Source organism: Myxine glutinosa, chromosome 1, assembly GCF_964187855.1.
Source record: "Myxine glutinosa chromosome 1, kmMyxGlut1.1, whole genome shotgun sequence".
Lineage (NCBI taxonomy): Eukaryota > Metazoa > Chordata > Myxini > Myxiniformes > Myxinidae > Myxine > Myxine glutinosa.
This window is the reverse complement of record NC_136261.1, coordinates 240,196,400-240,214,119: the sequence shown is the minus strand read 5'-3', so window position 1 is coordinate 240,214,119 and position 17,720 is coordinate 240,196,400. Positions and strand designations below refer to the sequence as shown.

Here is a 17,720-nt window from a genome sequence, read left to right as displayed (position 1 = left end):
TTGAGGCTCGGTTTGCAAGCCACTGTCTACAATTCCAATGCAAGAAACATAATTACTCTTCTTCTGGGTCTTCAGAGTCCTAAAGGTCTTTTGGGTCCTCTGGTTCATTTAGGTATGTTGGGTGCTCAAGCTTTTTTGCATCCTTGGGATCTTCTGGTTAATTTTTGTCTTTGGGGTCTTTCAGGTCATTTGAGTCTTTTGGGCCCTCTGCATTTTTGGGGTCCTAGGGTCTTTTCAGTGATCTAGGTCTTTGGATTATTTTGCGTCTTTGGGGTATTTTGGGTCTTTTAGGTATTTAAGGGTCTTGGGGTCTTTTCAGTGTTTTGGGTCTTTGGGGTCTTTATGGGTCTTAAGGGTCTTGGGATCTTTTCAGTGTTTTGGGTCTTGGGTGTCTTTATGGGTCTTTGGGAAATTTAGGGTCTTCAGGGCACTTTGGGTTTTTGTTGTCTTTTGGGTCTTTAAGGGTATTGCGGTATTTTGGGTCTTTTGGGTCTTCTGGACATTTAAGGGTCTTTGGGGTCTTTTGGGTCTTCAGGGTATTTTGGGTCTTCATGGTCTTTTTGGGTCTTTAAGGGTATTTTGTGTATTTTGGTTCTTTGGGGTCTTTTGAGTCTTTAAGGGTCTTGTGGTCTTCACAGTCTTTTGGGTCTTCAGGGTCTTTATTGGTCTTTGGGAAATTTGGGGTCTTCAGTGTCTTTTTTTTTTTTTTTTTGGTCTTTTGGGTTTTTAAGAGTTTTTGGAGTATTTTGGGTCTTCAGTGTCATTTGGGTATTTGGGGTCTTTGGGGTATTTTTGGTGTTTGGGGTCCATTGGGTCTTCAAGGACTTTTCTGTCTTTTGGGTCTTTGGGGACTTTTGGGTCTTGAGAGTCGTTGGGATCTTCTGTGTCTTTTGGACTTCTGGGGCTTCATGGTCTTTTGTGTCTTTAACAGTCTACAGGGTATTTTGGGTCTTCTGGTCTTTGGGGTCCATTGGGTGTTTAGGGTCTTTTCAGTATTTTGGGTCTTTGGAGTCTTTTGGGTCTTTGGGGTATTTTGGGTCTTCAGAGTCCTTGTGGTCTTCTGAGTCATTGGGGGTATTTTGGGTCCTCTTTGTCATTTGGGTCCTTGGGGTTGTTTGGGGTCTTTTGGATCCTCGGGGTCTTTTGGGTCTTCAGGGTCTTTTGGGTCTTTGGGGTCCTTTGGGTATTTGGGGTATTTTGGGTCTTTGTGGTATTTTGGGTCTTCAGAGTACTTGGGGTCTCCTGAGTCATTGGGGTCTTTTGAGTCCTCTTTGTCATTTGGGTCATTGGGGTTGTTTGGGTCTTTTGGATCCTTAGGATCTTTTGGGTCTTCATGGTCTTTTGGGTCTTTGGGGTCCATTGGGTCTTCAGGGTATTTTCAGTTTTTTGTGTATTTGGGGTCCTTTGGGTCTTTGGGCATATTTCGGTTCTTCAAAGTCCTTGGGGTCTTCTGGGTCCTTGGGGTCTTCTAGATCTTCATTATCTTTTGTGTCTTTAACAGTATACAGGGTATTTTGGGTCTTCGGGTATTTTGGGTGTTTGTGGTCTATTGGGTCTTCAGGGTCTTCTGGGTCCTTGAGGTCTTTTGGGTCTTAGTGCCTTTGGGTCTTACCAAAATTTTGGGTATTTGGGGTCCATTGGGTCTTCAGGGTCTTTTCAGTATTTTGGGTCTTCGGCATATTTTGGGTCTTTGGGGTATTTTGGGTTTTTGGGGTATGTTGAGTGTTTGGGGTTCATTGTGTCTTTTTGGTATTTTGGGTCTTTGGGGGATTTTGGATCTTCAGAGTACTAGGGGTTCTTCTGAGTCCTCGGGGTCTTTTGGGTCCTTTTTGTAAATTGGGTCCTTGGGGTTGTTTGGGTCTTTTGGATCCTCATGGTCCTTTGGGTCTTTGGGAACCTTTGGGTCTTTGTGGTATTTTGGGTCTTTGGGGTATTTTGGGTCTTCAGAGTCCTTGGGGTCTTCTGGGTCCTTGGGGTCTTCTAGGTCTTCATTATCTTTTGTGTCTTTAACACTCTACATTGTATTTTGGGTCTTTGGATATTTTGAGTGTTTGGGGTCCATTGTGTCTTTGGGGTCATCTGGGACCATGTGGTCTTTTGAGTCCTCAGAGTCTTTTAGGTCTTTTAACCGGTTGACACACAGTCGTGTTCAACGATTGCCCCTCAAACCCCTCCAAACCCCCACTCATATCCCTCCTAAAGCACAACTCAAAGCCTTTAAAACCTAGCCTAATGAAGACACACACACACACACACACACACACACACACACACACACACACACACACACACACACACACACACACACACACACACACACACACTGTGTTTAATATGGTAGATTATTCTATCTGCGAGATATTTGATGCAAATCTAGGCAATATTGAGTCGCCCATTCATCAACTGTGATGATCACACACACACACTGTGAGTAGGCCTAGTGTAGAGGCAGAGCCTACTTTACACATGTTATTTCAAATGTAGCGATTGATTCTCAGCTTTTGATCAATCAATTAATAATGTGATAAACTGGAAAGAAATACACAAAAGCATAAAGTGAATGTGTACAACAACAAACTACAAAACTTACCTCTTGCACAGCAATGAAGATAATGATACTTGTCAGTCCAGTCTGATGACTTTAGCTTCCCAGATTATCTTTCTTGCAGTATTTGTGGGAAACCTGGAGGCCAACATTGACATTTTTCTGAGCAATTGGGACACCCCAGGCACAACAATGTCATTTACTCATCCAAATTGTCAAGTTTTTTGTTTTAATCTCCAAATTTTTTGTTTTAATTCAAATTTTATCTTTAATTCAAACAAAAAAAGCAATTTATTTTATTTTATTTCATTAATTATTCTTTTTTTTTTTTTTCTTTTTTTTTAATTTTAAAATTAATTCAATTTTTTGTTTTAATTCAAAATTCAAATTCAAATTTTGTTTTAATCTCTAAATTTTAATCTGCTCTGATGTGGATACAAAATGGCATCCAGACGTCACTTAATGTTGGAAATTATGGGGCAATGGCACAACTCTCTCTATATATATGGCTCTGGGGTATATGGAAGTGGGAGATTAGGTAGTGGACCAATGAAAAATGCAAATTAATATTTCTGACAGTCACCTGCATTATACGTATGTATCATAGTTAATTAAAACACAATGATAAAATAACATATTAATAACATGATATGTTCTTGAGTACTAAAATTAACATTTCACCCAATTGAAATATTTAAGTTAGCAAGAAATTTAGAAAAGACTGCTACCAAAGTAATGCTAATATGTATTGACAATCATGATTTGAATAGATGTAAACTTTACCCATTCCTTCCCCCAAACATTTCCTGCTCATGCATACATAACAAATACATGGCTTCTAAATAATATCATATCGCCTAAAAGTAAATACACATGCATTATTGTTGATGTTACAAAATTGTCATTTAACTTTTGATCTCTGCAAGATTGAGCACAACCTTCACTGTAATGAAGAATCACATGAATTTTGTATTTGCAAATACTTTATCTGTAGCTTTCTGGGCACTGGCAGGAAAGCCTAGAGGCACCTCTGAGCCATCTCGCCTTGGCGTGAATATCGACGCAGATATAAATTGTCATCCTGGTGTTTCGCATGCAGGCAAAGCATCAATGTGTGTGCAGTCCTTCGCAAAGACGTTAAACTGGACATCTCGTCTCGCCATAAGACATTAGTTGGTAGACAATAATCTTTCTTAGTTTACGTGTAATTTGATTTTCCAAATGTTGCGGATAATTTAAGTGCAGCATATTTTGGATAAGAGGTCTGTGATACAAAATTCCTGCTACGAAATGGGCAATTTTTTTTTTCTGCAAAACATTTTGCAAATTTCTATTACTTACAGATATTGAGCATACAGTCAGTCACGTGAAAAAGTAAGTACACCCCATGTAAAGTTTTGACTTTTTCAACATATTTCAACATACAGCTATTTGATCTTCATTTCAACAATATTGATAGATAAAGGTGATATAATTTAACAAATATCATGAAACATTTACATTTTGTAGTCCATTGTATAATTTAAATAAACATAAATGCAAATTTCGCATGTGGAAAAGTAAGTACACCCTTGAATCTAATTGGTGGTATTGCCCCCTTTGGCAGAAACAACCTCAAGTCGGCGTTTCTTATAACTGTCTACCAGTCTCTGACATCGACTGGGAGAAATTTTTGCCCACTCCTCCATGCAGAATTATTTCAGCTGTACGATGATTGAGGGGTTTCTTGCATGCACAGCTCGTTTCAAATCCCCCCACAACATCTCGATGGGATTTAGATCCGGGCTTTGACTTGGCCATTCCAAAACCCTCCATTTCTTTCTTTTCAGCCATTCCTTGGTGGATTTACTGGTATGTTTAAGGTCATTGTCATGTTGCAAGGTACACCTTCGGTTGAGCTTCAACTTTCCGACAGGTGGCCTCACATTATCCTCAAGCACCCTCTAGTACAATGAAGAATTCATAGTGGATTATATGATGGTGAGCTGCCCAGGCCCTGATGCAGCAAAGCTGCCCCAAACCATAATATTTCCACCACCATGCTTTACAGTTGGTATCAGGTTCTTGTGGTCAAATGCTGTTTTTGGTTTTCGCCAAATATGTCTTCTGGTATGGTGGCCAATTAGCTCTACCTTTGACTTATCTGTCCACAGCACATTGTTCCAGAAGTGCTGGTCTTTGCCTAGGTGTTCATTGGCCAACTTTAGTCTTGCCCTGATGTCCTTTCTGGACAGCAAAGGTTTCCTCTTGGCACACCTCCCATGTAGATCAAATTTTTGCAGCCTCTTTCTAACGGTAGACTCGTGCACTTTGACATCAACAGTGGCAAGAGCAACCTGTAGGTCCCGTGATGACATTGTGGGGTTCTTAGAGACTTCTTTCAGCATCTTGCGGTCTGCTCTCGGGCTGAACTTGCTGGGGCGGCCTGGCCTGAACAAGGTGGCAGTTCTTTGGAATCTTCTCCAATTGTAGATGATCTTCCGGACAGTCGAATGATTGATTCCAAATTGTTTGGAGATCTTTTTAAATCCCTTCCCAGACTCGTAGGCATCTATAACCTTCTTTCTGAAGGCCTCAGAGAGCTCTTTTGATCTAGGCATGGTGATGCCACACACTTCAACATCAAAGAGCAAACCAAACTAAATGTCTGAGGTTTAAATAAGACAGGTTCCTCCAAGATCCTCTCTAACGATGTTCTAATCATTTGCACCTGAGCTGGTGCACCTGATTCTAATTTTAGGTATTTGAAGTAGTGATAAATGTAGGGGTGTACTTACTTTTTCCACATGCGAAATTTGCATTTATGTTTATTTAAATTATACAATGGACTACAAAATGTAAATGTTTCATGATATTTGTTATATTATATCACCTTTATCTATCAATATTGTTGAAATGAAGATCAAATAGCTGTATGTTGAAATGTGTTGAAAAAGTCAAAAGTTTGCATGGGGTGTACTTACTTTTTCACGTGACTGTATATTTGCTCAATGTGTCTGTCTATAAGCAATGGTAATTTGGCTCTTCCATGAGCCTCACTCTTGTAAAGAAAAAATAAAAATAAAAGAGGTAGAATTTAATTCCCAATTGTGATGTATATACTTTCTAATTTTCTTACTCAAAGGATATCAGAAGTCTCAAGACACTGTGGAAGCAAATTATCTCAGTACTGTTCAATTTAGAATGATGGAAATCGGCAAGGTCCTTGTATCTACCTTCTATTTGATGGTTCAGTCTGTTCAGCCCTTCACAAAACAGGTACTTTCTAAAGGTATCTATTATTGGATTATTTTGGTATTTTATGGCTGTGGCTTAAAATTGCAATAACACCTGTGGTGTGTTCAGTTAGCAAGCAGTTTCGAATGGAGTACTTGTTTGGGCTCTCCAAGAAACTTGGTAACTGAACACACCCTGCTGTTCATGGCATCTAATTTGAATATCAAATAAATAATTTCTCTGTTTATTTAGTTTGGTAATTAGCTCTGGGTAAGACTGAAGTTTAATTATTGTTTTTATTTTGAAGGTAATTCCTTGGCTTGAAGAATACCTGCCGTTTTCGATCGAAGATTCTGGTTCTCTGTTGAAGGCATTGCTTTTTGGCAGTCTTGTACTCATCTTTTATTTCTGGAAGATATGTGTTCTGGTAAGCTCCACGATAATTTATTTAATAACTTCCCATCTGTTAACATTTGCCGAGATATATAACAGATTTGAAGACCTACCTTTTGAAAAGTTTAGGCCTGTTATATTTCGATTCTAGTAAAATACAGACTTGGCATTTAATATGGATTATTTTTTTTGTGGGGGTGAACTTACTTTTCAAGATGACTTAGAACCAAAAGTTCATTGGAATTATGTTGAAATTATTCGAGATTTTGTTAATGTGACCTTTAAAAGAACCAAAAACCACATTTGACATTTCGAAGCAAATAAATTGATCCTTGAAAGTGATGTAAACTGATATCGAACTCAATTCATGGACAGTACTGTGTTAAACTTCTGTACGTTTTCCAGAAGTATCTCTTTATTTTGCACATGAGCCAAAAAAAATTTCAACAAAAACAAAAGCTAATTTGTGACTGGGATTACGGACAGGAAAATTACAGTTCAGTACTTCGTGTAACCCCCACGAGCATTCAGGAGAGCACATACACGTCGAGGCATGCTGTTCACGAGATTTGCCAAGGTTTGGACAGGAATCGCTTGCCATGCAGTTACAATAGCCTGCTGCAATTCACACACAGAGGTAGGCTGCTGGTCCAAGTTGTCGATTTGACACGTTAATTCTGCCCACAAGTTCTCTGTCGGATTCATATCCGGGGACATGGCAGGCCACTCCATATGCTCTACACCACGGTCAGCAAGAAAGTGTTGGATCATGCGAACATGATGAGGCCGTGCATTGTCATCTTGGAAGACAAAGTTTCATCGAAAGGCTGCACGAGCAAATGGAAGCAATATTTCTTCCAGAATGACCCTGTACTTGAACTGGTTCAGGTTTCCATTCAGAACAACCAGGTCAGTTTTGCCCCCTGCATGAAAAGCAGCCCAAACGGTCACCCCACCACCTCCAGCTTGGACTCTTGGCACTATACAATCTTCGTTGTGGACTTCATGCACTTGTCTGCGCACTCGGACGTGGCCATCTTGATGATAGACCAGAAATCTAGACTCATCACTGAAGATCACGTGATTCCAGTGTCCTGGCTGCCATTGACGGTGCTCTCTGGCCCACTGCAATCGGCGCTGGCTGTGTTGTCTGGTCAGGCGTGGCTTTCTCAGGGGACGCCTGACACGATAGCCTGCTTGAACCAGTCGTTGGTTGACTAGCCTTCTGGATACAGGCACATTTGTCAGTTGCTGCCACTCAGCCCTAAGCCGATTAGCTGACTTGGTACGGCCATTGCAGACTAACCGGTGCAGCTGGCGATCATCTCTCCTTGTGGTTCTGCGTGGACGTCCTGGCCTCGGTATTGGAATAGGGACACCCCTCTGAGCATTTCGTTTCAGGATCTTTGACACCTGACCTTGAGTGATGCCATACTGCCGAGCAATAGCACGCTGTTCCATGCCAGAATTTCGTAAAGCCACCACTCCATGACAAACAGCATTGTCAAGTTGACGGACCATCTCCAGAGGAAGCGGCAATAACTTTTGTAGACGTGCAGCAGTTGTTTTCCACTAATACAGAACGCAACAACCCTTATATACCCGATTGTGAAGCCAATCGTCAAATGTACCTGTCCTTACATTTTGTCATGCCACCTGTGATATAATCCTGTTATTGACTTCTTGCTGCGAAAGACAATCAGTGACATGGTTCTTTCAACAAAGACATCACCGAAGGGTAAAAGAAACTCACCAGATTGATATACTGAGTTCAGAAAGTAAACCCAAGTCAAGAAAAAAAATATTCCATATTAAATGCCAATCTGTATATGCATCCCATCCATTGAATAAATAACTTATGGAGCAAATTTTAGTCATTTGTCTTCTCAGCAAGAAGTAGAACACACATTAATTTTCTTTGTGGAATGCATATTGATAGCATGTTGCGTCTGACAGCTGTTGGGTCATTTTCATGAGTAATACATGCCAGGCTTTTAATCACGACATGTTTTTTGTTTTTGTATATAGTCAAGGCTCGTGGAAGAGCTGGAACACAAAATGCATCAGGTAATTATGGATAATTATGATGGCTCCATGAAATGCCATTTATTCACAACTATGAGTTATGACTGTTACAGGTTTGTGCACAAATCGATGATTCACCATTAGCTAATGATTAAAAGGAAATGATGGAACTGTTTAAGATCTGTTTTCCGACGATCAATCTTCTTCTCACTTACATGTAATTAAATAATTTTGACCTTCTAACCAGAATCCAACCAACCATATTTCTCATGATGTCTTAAATAGTCTTTTTTGCCCTTAATGCTGTCCTGTTAAAACCTCGTTCCTCTTCTTTCCTTCTCTAAAAAATCTTCCTACTTGCTACTTCTCTATTTTTATCTTCCTACCTCTCTATTTTTATCTTCCTACCTCTCTATTTTTATCTTCCTACTTCTCTATTTTTATCTTCATACTTCTCTATTTTTATCTTCCTACTTCTCTATTTTTATCTTCATATTTCTCTATTTTTATCTTCCTACTTCTCTATTTTTATCTTCCTACTTCTCTATTTTTATCTTCCTACTTCTCTATTTTTATCTTCCTACTTCTCTATTTTTATCTTCATATTTCTCTATTTTTTTCTTCCTTCTTCTCTATTTTTATCTTCCTACTTCTCTATTTTTATCTTCATATTTCTCTATTTTTATCTTCCTACTTCTCTATTTTTATCTTCCTACTTCTCTATTTTTATCTTCCTACTTCTCTATTTTTATCTTCCTACTTCTCTATTTTTATCTTCCTACTTCTCTATTTTTATCTTCCCACTTCTCTATTTTTATCTTCCTACTTCTCTATTTTTATCTTCCTACTTCTCTATTTTTATCTTAATATTTCTCTATTTTTATCTTCCTACTTCTCTATTTTTATCTTCCTACTTCTCTATTTTTATCTTCCTACTTCTCTATTTTTATCTTCCTACTTCTCTATTTTTATCTTCCTACTTCTCTATTTTTATCTTCCTACTTCTCTATTTTTATCTTCCTACTTCTCTATTTTTATCTTCCTACTTCTCTATTTTTATCTTCCTACTTCTCTATTTTTATCTTCCTACTTCTCTATTTTTATCTTCCTACTTCTCTATTTTTATCTTAATATTTCTCTATTTTTATCTTCCTACTTCTCTATTTTTATCTTCCTACTTCTCTATTTTTATCTTCCTACTTCTCTATTTTTATCTTCCTACTTCTCTATTTTTATCTTCATATTTCTCTATTTTTATCTTCCTACTTCTCTATTTTTATCTTCCTACTTCTCTATTTTTATCTTCCTACTTCTCTATTTTTATCTTCATATTTCTCTATTTTTATCTTCCTACTTCTCTATTTTTATCTTCCTACTTCTCTATTTTTATCTTCATATTTCTCTATTTTTATCTTCCTACTTCTCTATTTTTATCAACCATTATTTTATCAACTCTTCCACCTCTAACATTCACCTTTTCCACCGATTTACTCTGTAGGTGGCCTCTAAACATTATCTAATAAATATTAATTTCACAATAAAATGCAATTTAATTGAACACCAAAGTAAATGATAGCTTTGTCTATTATTAAATTAATGTACCTTGGTCGCATAGTGGTGAGTACACTTAATGGGCCTTTCACTGACTGTATGTTTAAATCTGGCTCAAGGTAGAAAAAGAAGGATTTGGATTCTAAGCTCCTGGAAACTGAGCTCGTCTCAGTGTAATTATCATGTCACTATTGGATTGCTGGTAAAACTCAGTTGCTCACTCACAATCTACAATAGGAATGCAATATCTGCCTGCTCGGCTTCATCAGGTGTCCATGTGATCTGAGTATACACATTATGGTTATCCTTGGGGCATCTTTTGTGGGTACTAAAATTATTTATACCTGTGAAAAGACACAACTGTACAAAAAATCCCCAACTGAACAGAAATGTTTTGTTTTTTCGATTTTAATAATGCATTCATTATCATCTTGTTACCTCCACCACCAAAGGTGCATGGAGGTTATGTTTTCACACCTGTCTGTTTGTTTGTCTGTCTGTTTGTGAACAAAATATCTCAAAAAGTTGTGGACGGATTTGGACGAAATTTGGCAAAGATTTCGCGAATGTGACACGAAATGATTAGATTTTGGTGAAGATCCGGATTCGGATCCGGCTACTATAATTTTTAAGTGATTCTTCACCATTGGGAAATAGGGCCAAAAACTATACACAGAAGGGTATCTCAAAAAGTTGTGGTCGGATTTGGTCAAAACTTGGTGGACTGGTTGGGTGTCTAACAAGGACGATTCGATTAGATTTTGGTGAAGATCTGAATATGGATTTGGATATGAGAATTATTTAATTTTTAAGTGATTCTTCACCATTGGGAGATGGGGCCAAAAACGATGCATCGCAGGATATCTCAAAACGTCGTGAACGGATTCGGACGAAACTTGGTGGAGAGGTTGTGTATGCGACAAGGAAGAATTGGTTCAATTTTGGTGAAGATTCGAATCCGGATCCGGATCAGAGAATTTTTCATGTGATTCTTCACCATTGAGTGATCGGGCTAAAACTGAAAATAGCAGGATATCTCAAAAAGTTATGGACGGATTTGGACGAAACATGGTGGACATGTTGGGTGTGTGACGAGGACTAATCGATTCAATTTTGGTGAAGATCTCAATATGGATTCTGATACGAGATTTATTTAATTTTTGTAAGTGTTTTTTCACCATTGAGGGATCGGGCGAAAAGCGATATACAGTATAACATGATATTTCAAAAGGTTGTGGACAAGTTATGACTAAACTTGATGAACGAGTTGGTTTGGTGACGAGAACAGGCTTTTGGTTCAGGTCCGAATCCAGATCCGGCCTATCAGTTGGGATACAAACATAAACTGTTCAGCCTGGCGGAGGTGTTCGCTCTACCTAGTGTCGTTCTAGTTTGATCATGTATTATTCTTATTTGGTTAACTTTCCTCCATTTTTGATCAACCATTTTTTTGTTTTACAGTTCAAGATGAAGTGCACTTTAAGTGAGTAATTTCAACAATTTCTTTCATTTTACGCTTACATGTGCAACAGTTAGTGCGATATGCTAAAATGTACTTTGATTGCATTCTGACAACCTAGATATTTGTTTTTAGCTTTCATGATGTAGCTGCTTGCTCTTATGCTTTGACATTTCCCAGGGAAAGAAAAGCAATTGGCTTCCACAATAGTGAGAGCGATAAAAAGAAAAACCACTCTGGCTGAGGAAATTGAAGTCTGCAAGAGGAATGTAAGTGGGCAGAGGGAGGTGTGTGCGGGGGGGGGGGGGGCGGAGGGGTTATCACAGCCCCACCATTATATATGTACATACATTATGGGTACATAAATATGCATTTTGATTCTGATGTACCATACTCTGTATCAGAGCGTCGGTGCTCTCGAAGCAATTTCTTGGCAAAGGTTATACAGTGTGGTTTGCCATTGCCTACCCAGCAATAGCCAGGACAGGAATTTGGAATTTGTTAGTGGACGATAGCTCGCCTACTCTTTGCGAAGGACACCGTGATATCTTTAACATACACCAACCAATGTCAGCAGATGGGATGCCAGTTTAATATCCATCCCAGGGACTGATGAATCTCCCTGCCTGTGAAACACCACGATGACATTTTTTAAAGCTGAGTTGAGATATATACATCTGGTGCAGGCCCAGGCACTCGTGCAGGCAACGTTGCCTATTTCAGCGCTGGTCCCAAGCCCGGATAGATGTGGAGGGATAATTGCAGGAAAGGCATCTGACTGTAAAATCCCCCGCCAAATCCAAATGATTGATATGAATGGGAATGGCACCCTTGCTTGTGCATACCCTGTAAGTGACATACACTACCTAAACCCCGTGAGAAAATGAGCATGAGCTACCATCCAGTGGACAATAACGAAAGTTCAAAGGAGAGGTGAAAAGGTGAGCAAACTTTAAATAGCAAGTCTAAATGTTGGTAGCTTGTCAGGGAGAAGTAGTGAAGTGACCTACCTGATGGTGAGAAAACGAATACGAATCATGTGTCTTCAGGAAACAAAGTGGAAACAAAGCAAGAGAAATTGGTAGTGGATACAAACTTTATTACCATAGGACAGGATGGGAGAGGAAATTAAGAAATGAAAGACATAGAGCAGCAGTGGATAGAATTAGTGACCGAATCATTAAAGTAAAGCGATAAATTGGGATATTAAGATATCCATGGTGGATATGCTATTGGAGAAGTAAATTAGGAAGGAGTCAAAATCTTGCAGTTCACCATTTCATACCAAATGGTAATACTCAACACGTGGTATCAAGACTGTAGGAAGCACTTTACAACTTATAACAGTTGTGGGAGAGAAACACAGTGGGACTATATCATCGTTCGGCAAGAATATGTAAAGGAAGCAAAAAATTGCAACGTCCTCCCAAGCGAGACATTCACTACCCAACACAGACTGCTGATGGCAGAGCTGATGGTAAAGAAAATAAAACAGCAGAAGACAAGAGGGAGGCAGAACATAAGGTGGTGGCAGATCAAATATCTGGAAATGAAGGAGAAATTTACAGGGCAGATGGAGAGACAGCCAAGAGAAATCGAATAAGTTATCACAGACATTGTGGAAGACTGGTTGAACCTAGCGGGAGATAGTATGAGGAAAACGGATGAAGTTGGGAGAAGATCATCAGGGAGAGGGAAGGCTGGAAAAGAAACTTGGTGGTGGAATGAAAACACGGAAAGTGCATTTCGAAAAAAAAAAGGTACTGTTAACGAAGTGGAAACAGCCAGGGCTTGAAGAAGATTAAAAAAAACAGTAAAAACCTTACATCTACTTACATCTTACATCATCATCATCATCTTAACAATCTTACATCTACGTACTTACTTACATAATCTACTTACATCCTCCCAGCGAGACATCCTCCCACTCACAGCTACTCTTTGCTTCCGACCACAAATCCAATTTCCAATACAATTAACTATCTGACCAGGCACTCCACAAACCCTCACCTTGACTAACAACCTCCTATGTGGTACACCATCAAATACCATCTTAAGGTCGAAATATACGATGTATACTGCCATTAGTAGTGTATATATGTTGCTTCTGGGACACTCTCATTTTCCCATTGACTTACATGTTAATTTTCCTCTTAACCTCATTGCCCATTAACACCTCTATTTCTCCCACCCTCATCTTTATGAACCTTTTGTCTATAGTACCTATCCTTAATGTTGTTCATTAGACCACTCAAACACTACAAATATTTGTTTTCCCTTATAGACCTATAATCCTTCTTCTACATATCATTTGGCAGATTATCTTTGACCCACTCAAACATCGACCCATTCACTTACATGTTAATTTTCCTCTCACCTCTTTACGAACCTTTTAGCCTTTTGACACCTATCCTTAATGTTGTTCATTAGACCACTCAAACAATGATGCCCCCTTGGTCTTATGGTACTCTTACTATCAATGATCCCGAGTAGACCACTCAAACATCGACCCTACAAATATTTGTTTATGCGTGGGAAATAATTTAATTCTCTTGCCACTCCCTTCACCATCTAATATATTAACAAAAAAGATGTTTGAGTTTGGTTCTTTATTAAGATATTTTAACTGAGCGAAGATAAAATGGTAAACCTCCCTCAATGTTCTTGTTTGAGCGCCTCCAGTGCCACATACCATTTTAAAATTAAAGTATATATTTTCCTGACAACCATCAAAGTTTTCCGTCCACTCAAAAATATTTCCATCTTTTTTACCCAATTCACCGGTATTTAAATTAATTCTCTTATTTGTTTTGTAAATTTTTTTACCAGTTGTCTTTTCAATTATACCTATTTGATATTTTTCACATTCGTTATGTTTACCATTTATATACCAAGGTTGATTACACCTCCACTCTTTAGTCTGGTTGGTACTTGGTTCTATCATTTATATAATAGTAAAAAGGCGGCGGTAGCCCATTAAAATCCCTAACCCCCCTTTTTAACTTATCACTTATATACTTATATAACCATAAGGGAGACTATCAATTCCATTTTCTAAAATAAACCTCTTATCATCAAAAGCCCCCAATGCTTTCTTATTCACCTCTTCTGAATATAATTTATGTTTATAACTTCTTATTCCATTAATCTTTCGAAACTCTTCTTTCTTTGTTGTTAAACAGTTATAATAATCCTTAAAGTTTAGTGTTTCTTTAATAACATTTTTCTTTACACCTTTTAACTTCTTATCAGTCTTTTCAACGTTATTCACAATGTATTTATAAGCATAAGCCTTAGACCTCAATCCCACAAATTCACTCATGACATTTCCTCCTAATTCATCCTTAAACTTTCCAATCACCTTTTTATTTTTAGAAGAGAACAACTCACTCTCTGGACTGTAATTACTAGTGTCATAGATATTAATGTCCTTTTTCATGTCTGAATAAACATCATCAGTATTAATTTGCAAAATAAAACTATCTGTATCCATATAGAGTAGATTAACATCATTTTGATATTTCTTCCTCAAGTTATTATAAAAGTAATCATACATTAATGACTTTGATAAATCAAGAATTGATGTTCCAATATAAATAGGTTTGTTCATTTCAATACTCTCTTTAATCAAATGGATCGCACAAAAGTTCTCAGTAAAGACCTCAGCTCTAGTAAAACTCGGTCTATTAATTAATTTTGATGCTTGTTTCCAAGATGTTGATAGTCTGATATTTTGTCTTTTCCTCACATTTTCCATGGTCTTACCAAAGACCGCATTATTCATCAATTTATAAAAGTCTTTCTCAAAATCTGTTTTTGACTCTGTTCTTCTTTGTGTATTAAAATCAATGTACCCCTTTAACCAATGACTTTGATTGAACTTTAGAACCCTATGGATCTTCTCTACTCTTAGACCTTTTGATAAATATTGTCACAAATTTCTTTGGTGTAGAACATAATTTTTCTTGTTATATAATGTAGTAAGTAATTTTTCTGTTGATTCACCTATATTAAATGATTGTTGATAATCACTTAACCACTCCTTCTTTGGACTTTCCTTTTCACAAGCAAATGGGAGATCTTTGTGTAGGTTATGAAGTTCCTCTGGATATTTCAAATCAACTTCAAAATAATAACCAACTTTTTCTTTATCCAATTCTTTTTGTGTAGAGATACATACATCTTGTAAAACCTTTTTGTAGTCTTTTTCCTTTACCCATCTAAGTTTTCCATAAGGATGAGCCTGAGACATTGCCCAGCCATACAGGTTGTTCGCGTCATAGTACATCAAGTAAGAACTCTCTTTCGTTGAATCATAATTTGGAAGATATTTGTTATTTGCTTTTGCGTATCTACTCGAGCAGACTTGTGAAATTCCACCTCTTTTTGCCTTTTCAATCATCAAAAGCATATCAACATCGGTTATCAAATCCAAAGCTTGTTTTGTCATTTTCAACATCGCACTTCAGGCCAATCCAGGTGCTGTGTAGTAGTGAGCAGGATCCAATCCATATCCAGTGCGACAAACAGATCTAAAGGCTTCAAATACATCGGCCAATAAAAGCACATCAGTTTTGAGATACAAATCGTGATACTCGCCAAGATTCTTGATGTTATATTTTTCCCAAACATTTTGTGCATGTACATAATCTTTATCAGATATATGACTGTTGTTTAATTTGTTATAGAAATTTTCTTTTGAAGGAAGTTGTGTTTCATTGAATCTCTCAAATGAGTCCATATAGTCATAGGGGTAAATTCCCTTTTGTGTTAGAAAATCTTTATCTAAAAAATACTCTGAAAGACATGGAAACTCTTTTAGATTTTGAACCAAATTAGCCAATGGACTTGCCATGAATTTAAATGTATCAAGAAATCTGATATGAGTAATAGGAGATGTGTGAATTGTTTTTGTGAATGAAATGTATTTCTGATCCGTGTTTGGAATTGCTGAGATACTTCCAGAAGTCTTTGAGAGTTCCTTGATAAATAGATGTGTTTCATAATGAGCGTTGTTATGAAGAAAAACAGGAATGAAAGAGGGGAGTTGATAATTAATATTACAACTTTGATGAGCCGGACCTCTATATTTACCAGTGAGATGACAATGGTCTCTAACCTTTAGACCTTTACCAATTTTCTTCTCACAAATATGACAGGCAGCCTTTGGCTGTCTAAATTCTCTTTTTTCTTTACTTGTTAAGGACATTGGTTTATTGGTTTCTCTCATTATCTTGGTTAATCGGACACAGTCTTTTCTAGTCGTTTCACAAACTCCTCTGGGGTATTTGAGCCTCTATACACCTCTAACTTGTTATATTCAGCTAAACCGGATGATTTGATATAATAACAAAAACCACAAGGAGTATGTTTTTGATATTTATTTGTGTATGATTCTTTTGGATCTGGAGAAGCAGTATCAATTTTTTCTAAAATACTTTCAAAATCAGCATATATAACAAATGGATGTTTTATTGTTTTCTTTTCATCTTTGAATGTGATCTTTGAGCCTTTTTTAGGCATGTTGATTACCGTTGATTTATGTTCACCACAATAATTTGCATGTTTATCTAATCTTTCTTGTGTATGGAAGAAGTTAAGACAACGCATACAAATATATATTTTATTTGTTCTTTTACATACTTGTGGTTTTATTAATTTTGTAATATATTTGATGTATGTATAATGTGAATTTTTGTCTGAATTAAAATATAGAAGATTAATATGAGTTTGTTTACAATTGTCAGAAAGCTTTAAAACCTGAATGTTGTTTGTTTCTGTTAGACCATAAACATTAACTGATAAATTATTCAACTTTTCAAATTTAGGAATATCATTTAAAGTCATCGGAAACTTTAGATCTTTCGTATTTAATGTATTCTCATATTTTTTATAATGAGATACTCTTTCATCATGAAAATGTGGAGGATGTAAGTGTGCTAGAATAGACCAGAGCAAACATTTATTGTCTTTATTTTTGACATTGATAACTGCTTTTCTATTTTTGATAACACTGGGTAAATCAATGTAAGAAGAAGCTTTTAGAGGATCTGATTTAAAAATATGAATGTCTATGTAAATAATTTTTCCTATATTGAATCCACTTCCTACGATTGAATTATCCACATCTTGCTCTTGTTTAATAAGTTCATCATAGACTCCTGATGTTTTAAAATCTTGATATGAAGGTATAAAGTGTGGCTCAGTTCTCATGTATGGTGTATCTATAACTCCTTCGTCCTTTGTCATTTCTAATTTTACTCCCATATAAAATTTAAGTGGTTTCATTTCTTTTAGTGTTTTTTCAATCAACGTTTGAACAGCAGGTTTAACTATTTCTACAGCATCAACTCTAGACTCTGGTTCAGGAGGTTTGAAGTTAAAGACTCTTATTTTAATATGTCCTTTGAATGCACCATCAGAGTTTTTAGTTGTGATAAAATTATGTAAATAGCTTGTAAATGATTGTAAATGATATGTAAATAGAATAACAACATGTAAATAGATTGCTTTTTGGGGCTGAAAATGCTT

The 17,720-nt window shown here is 37.0% G+C and overlaps 1 protein-coding gene across 2 annotated transcripts in view; it reads left to right on the top strand.

The window, feature by feature from the left end:
* LOC137435368 (uncharacterized) overlaps nt 1-17,720 on the top strand; it is a 135,428-nt gene that overhangs the window by 28,836 nt on the left and 88,872 nt on the right. For both annotated transcript variants that reach the window (XM_078785381.1, XM_068129106.2), the window contains exons 5-8: nt 5,670-5,803; nt 6,069-6,188; nt 11,192-11,213; nt 11,370-11,458. In XM_078785381.1, coding sequence (XP_078641507.1) covers nt 5,670-5,803; nt 6,069-6,188; nt 11,192-11,213; nt 11,370-11,458 — 365 coding nt within the window. The remainder of the gene's footprint in view (nt 1-5,669; nt 5,804-6,068; nt 6,189-11,191; nt 11,214-11,369; nt 11,459-17,720) is intronic.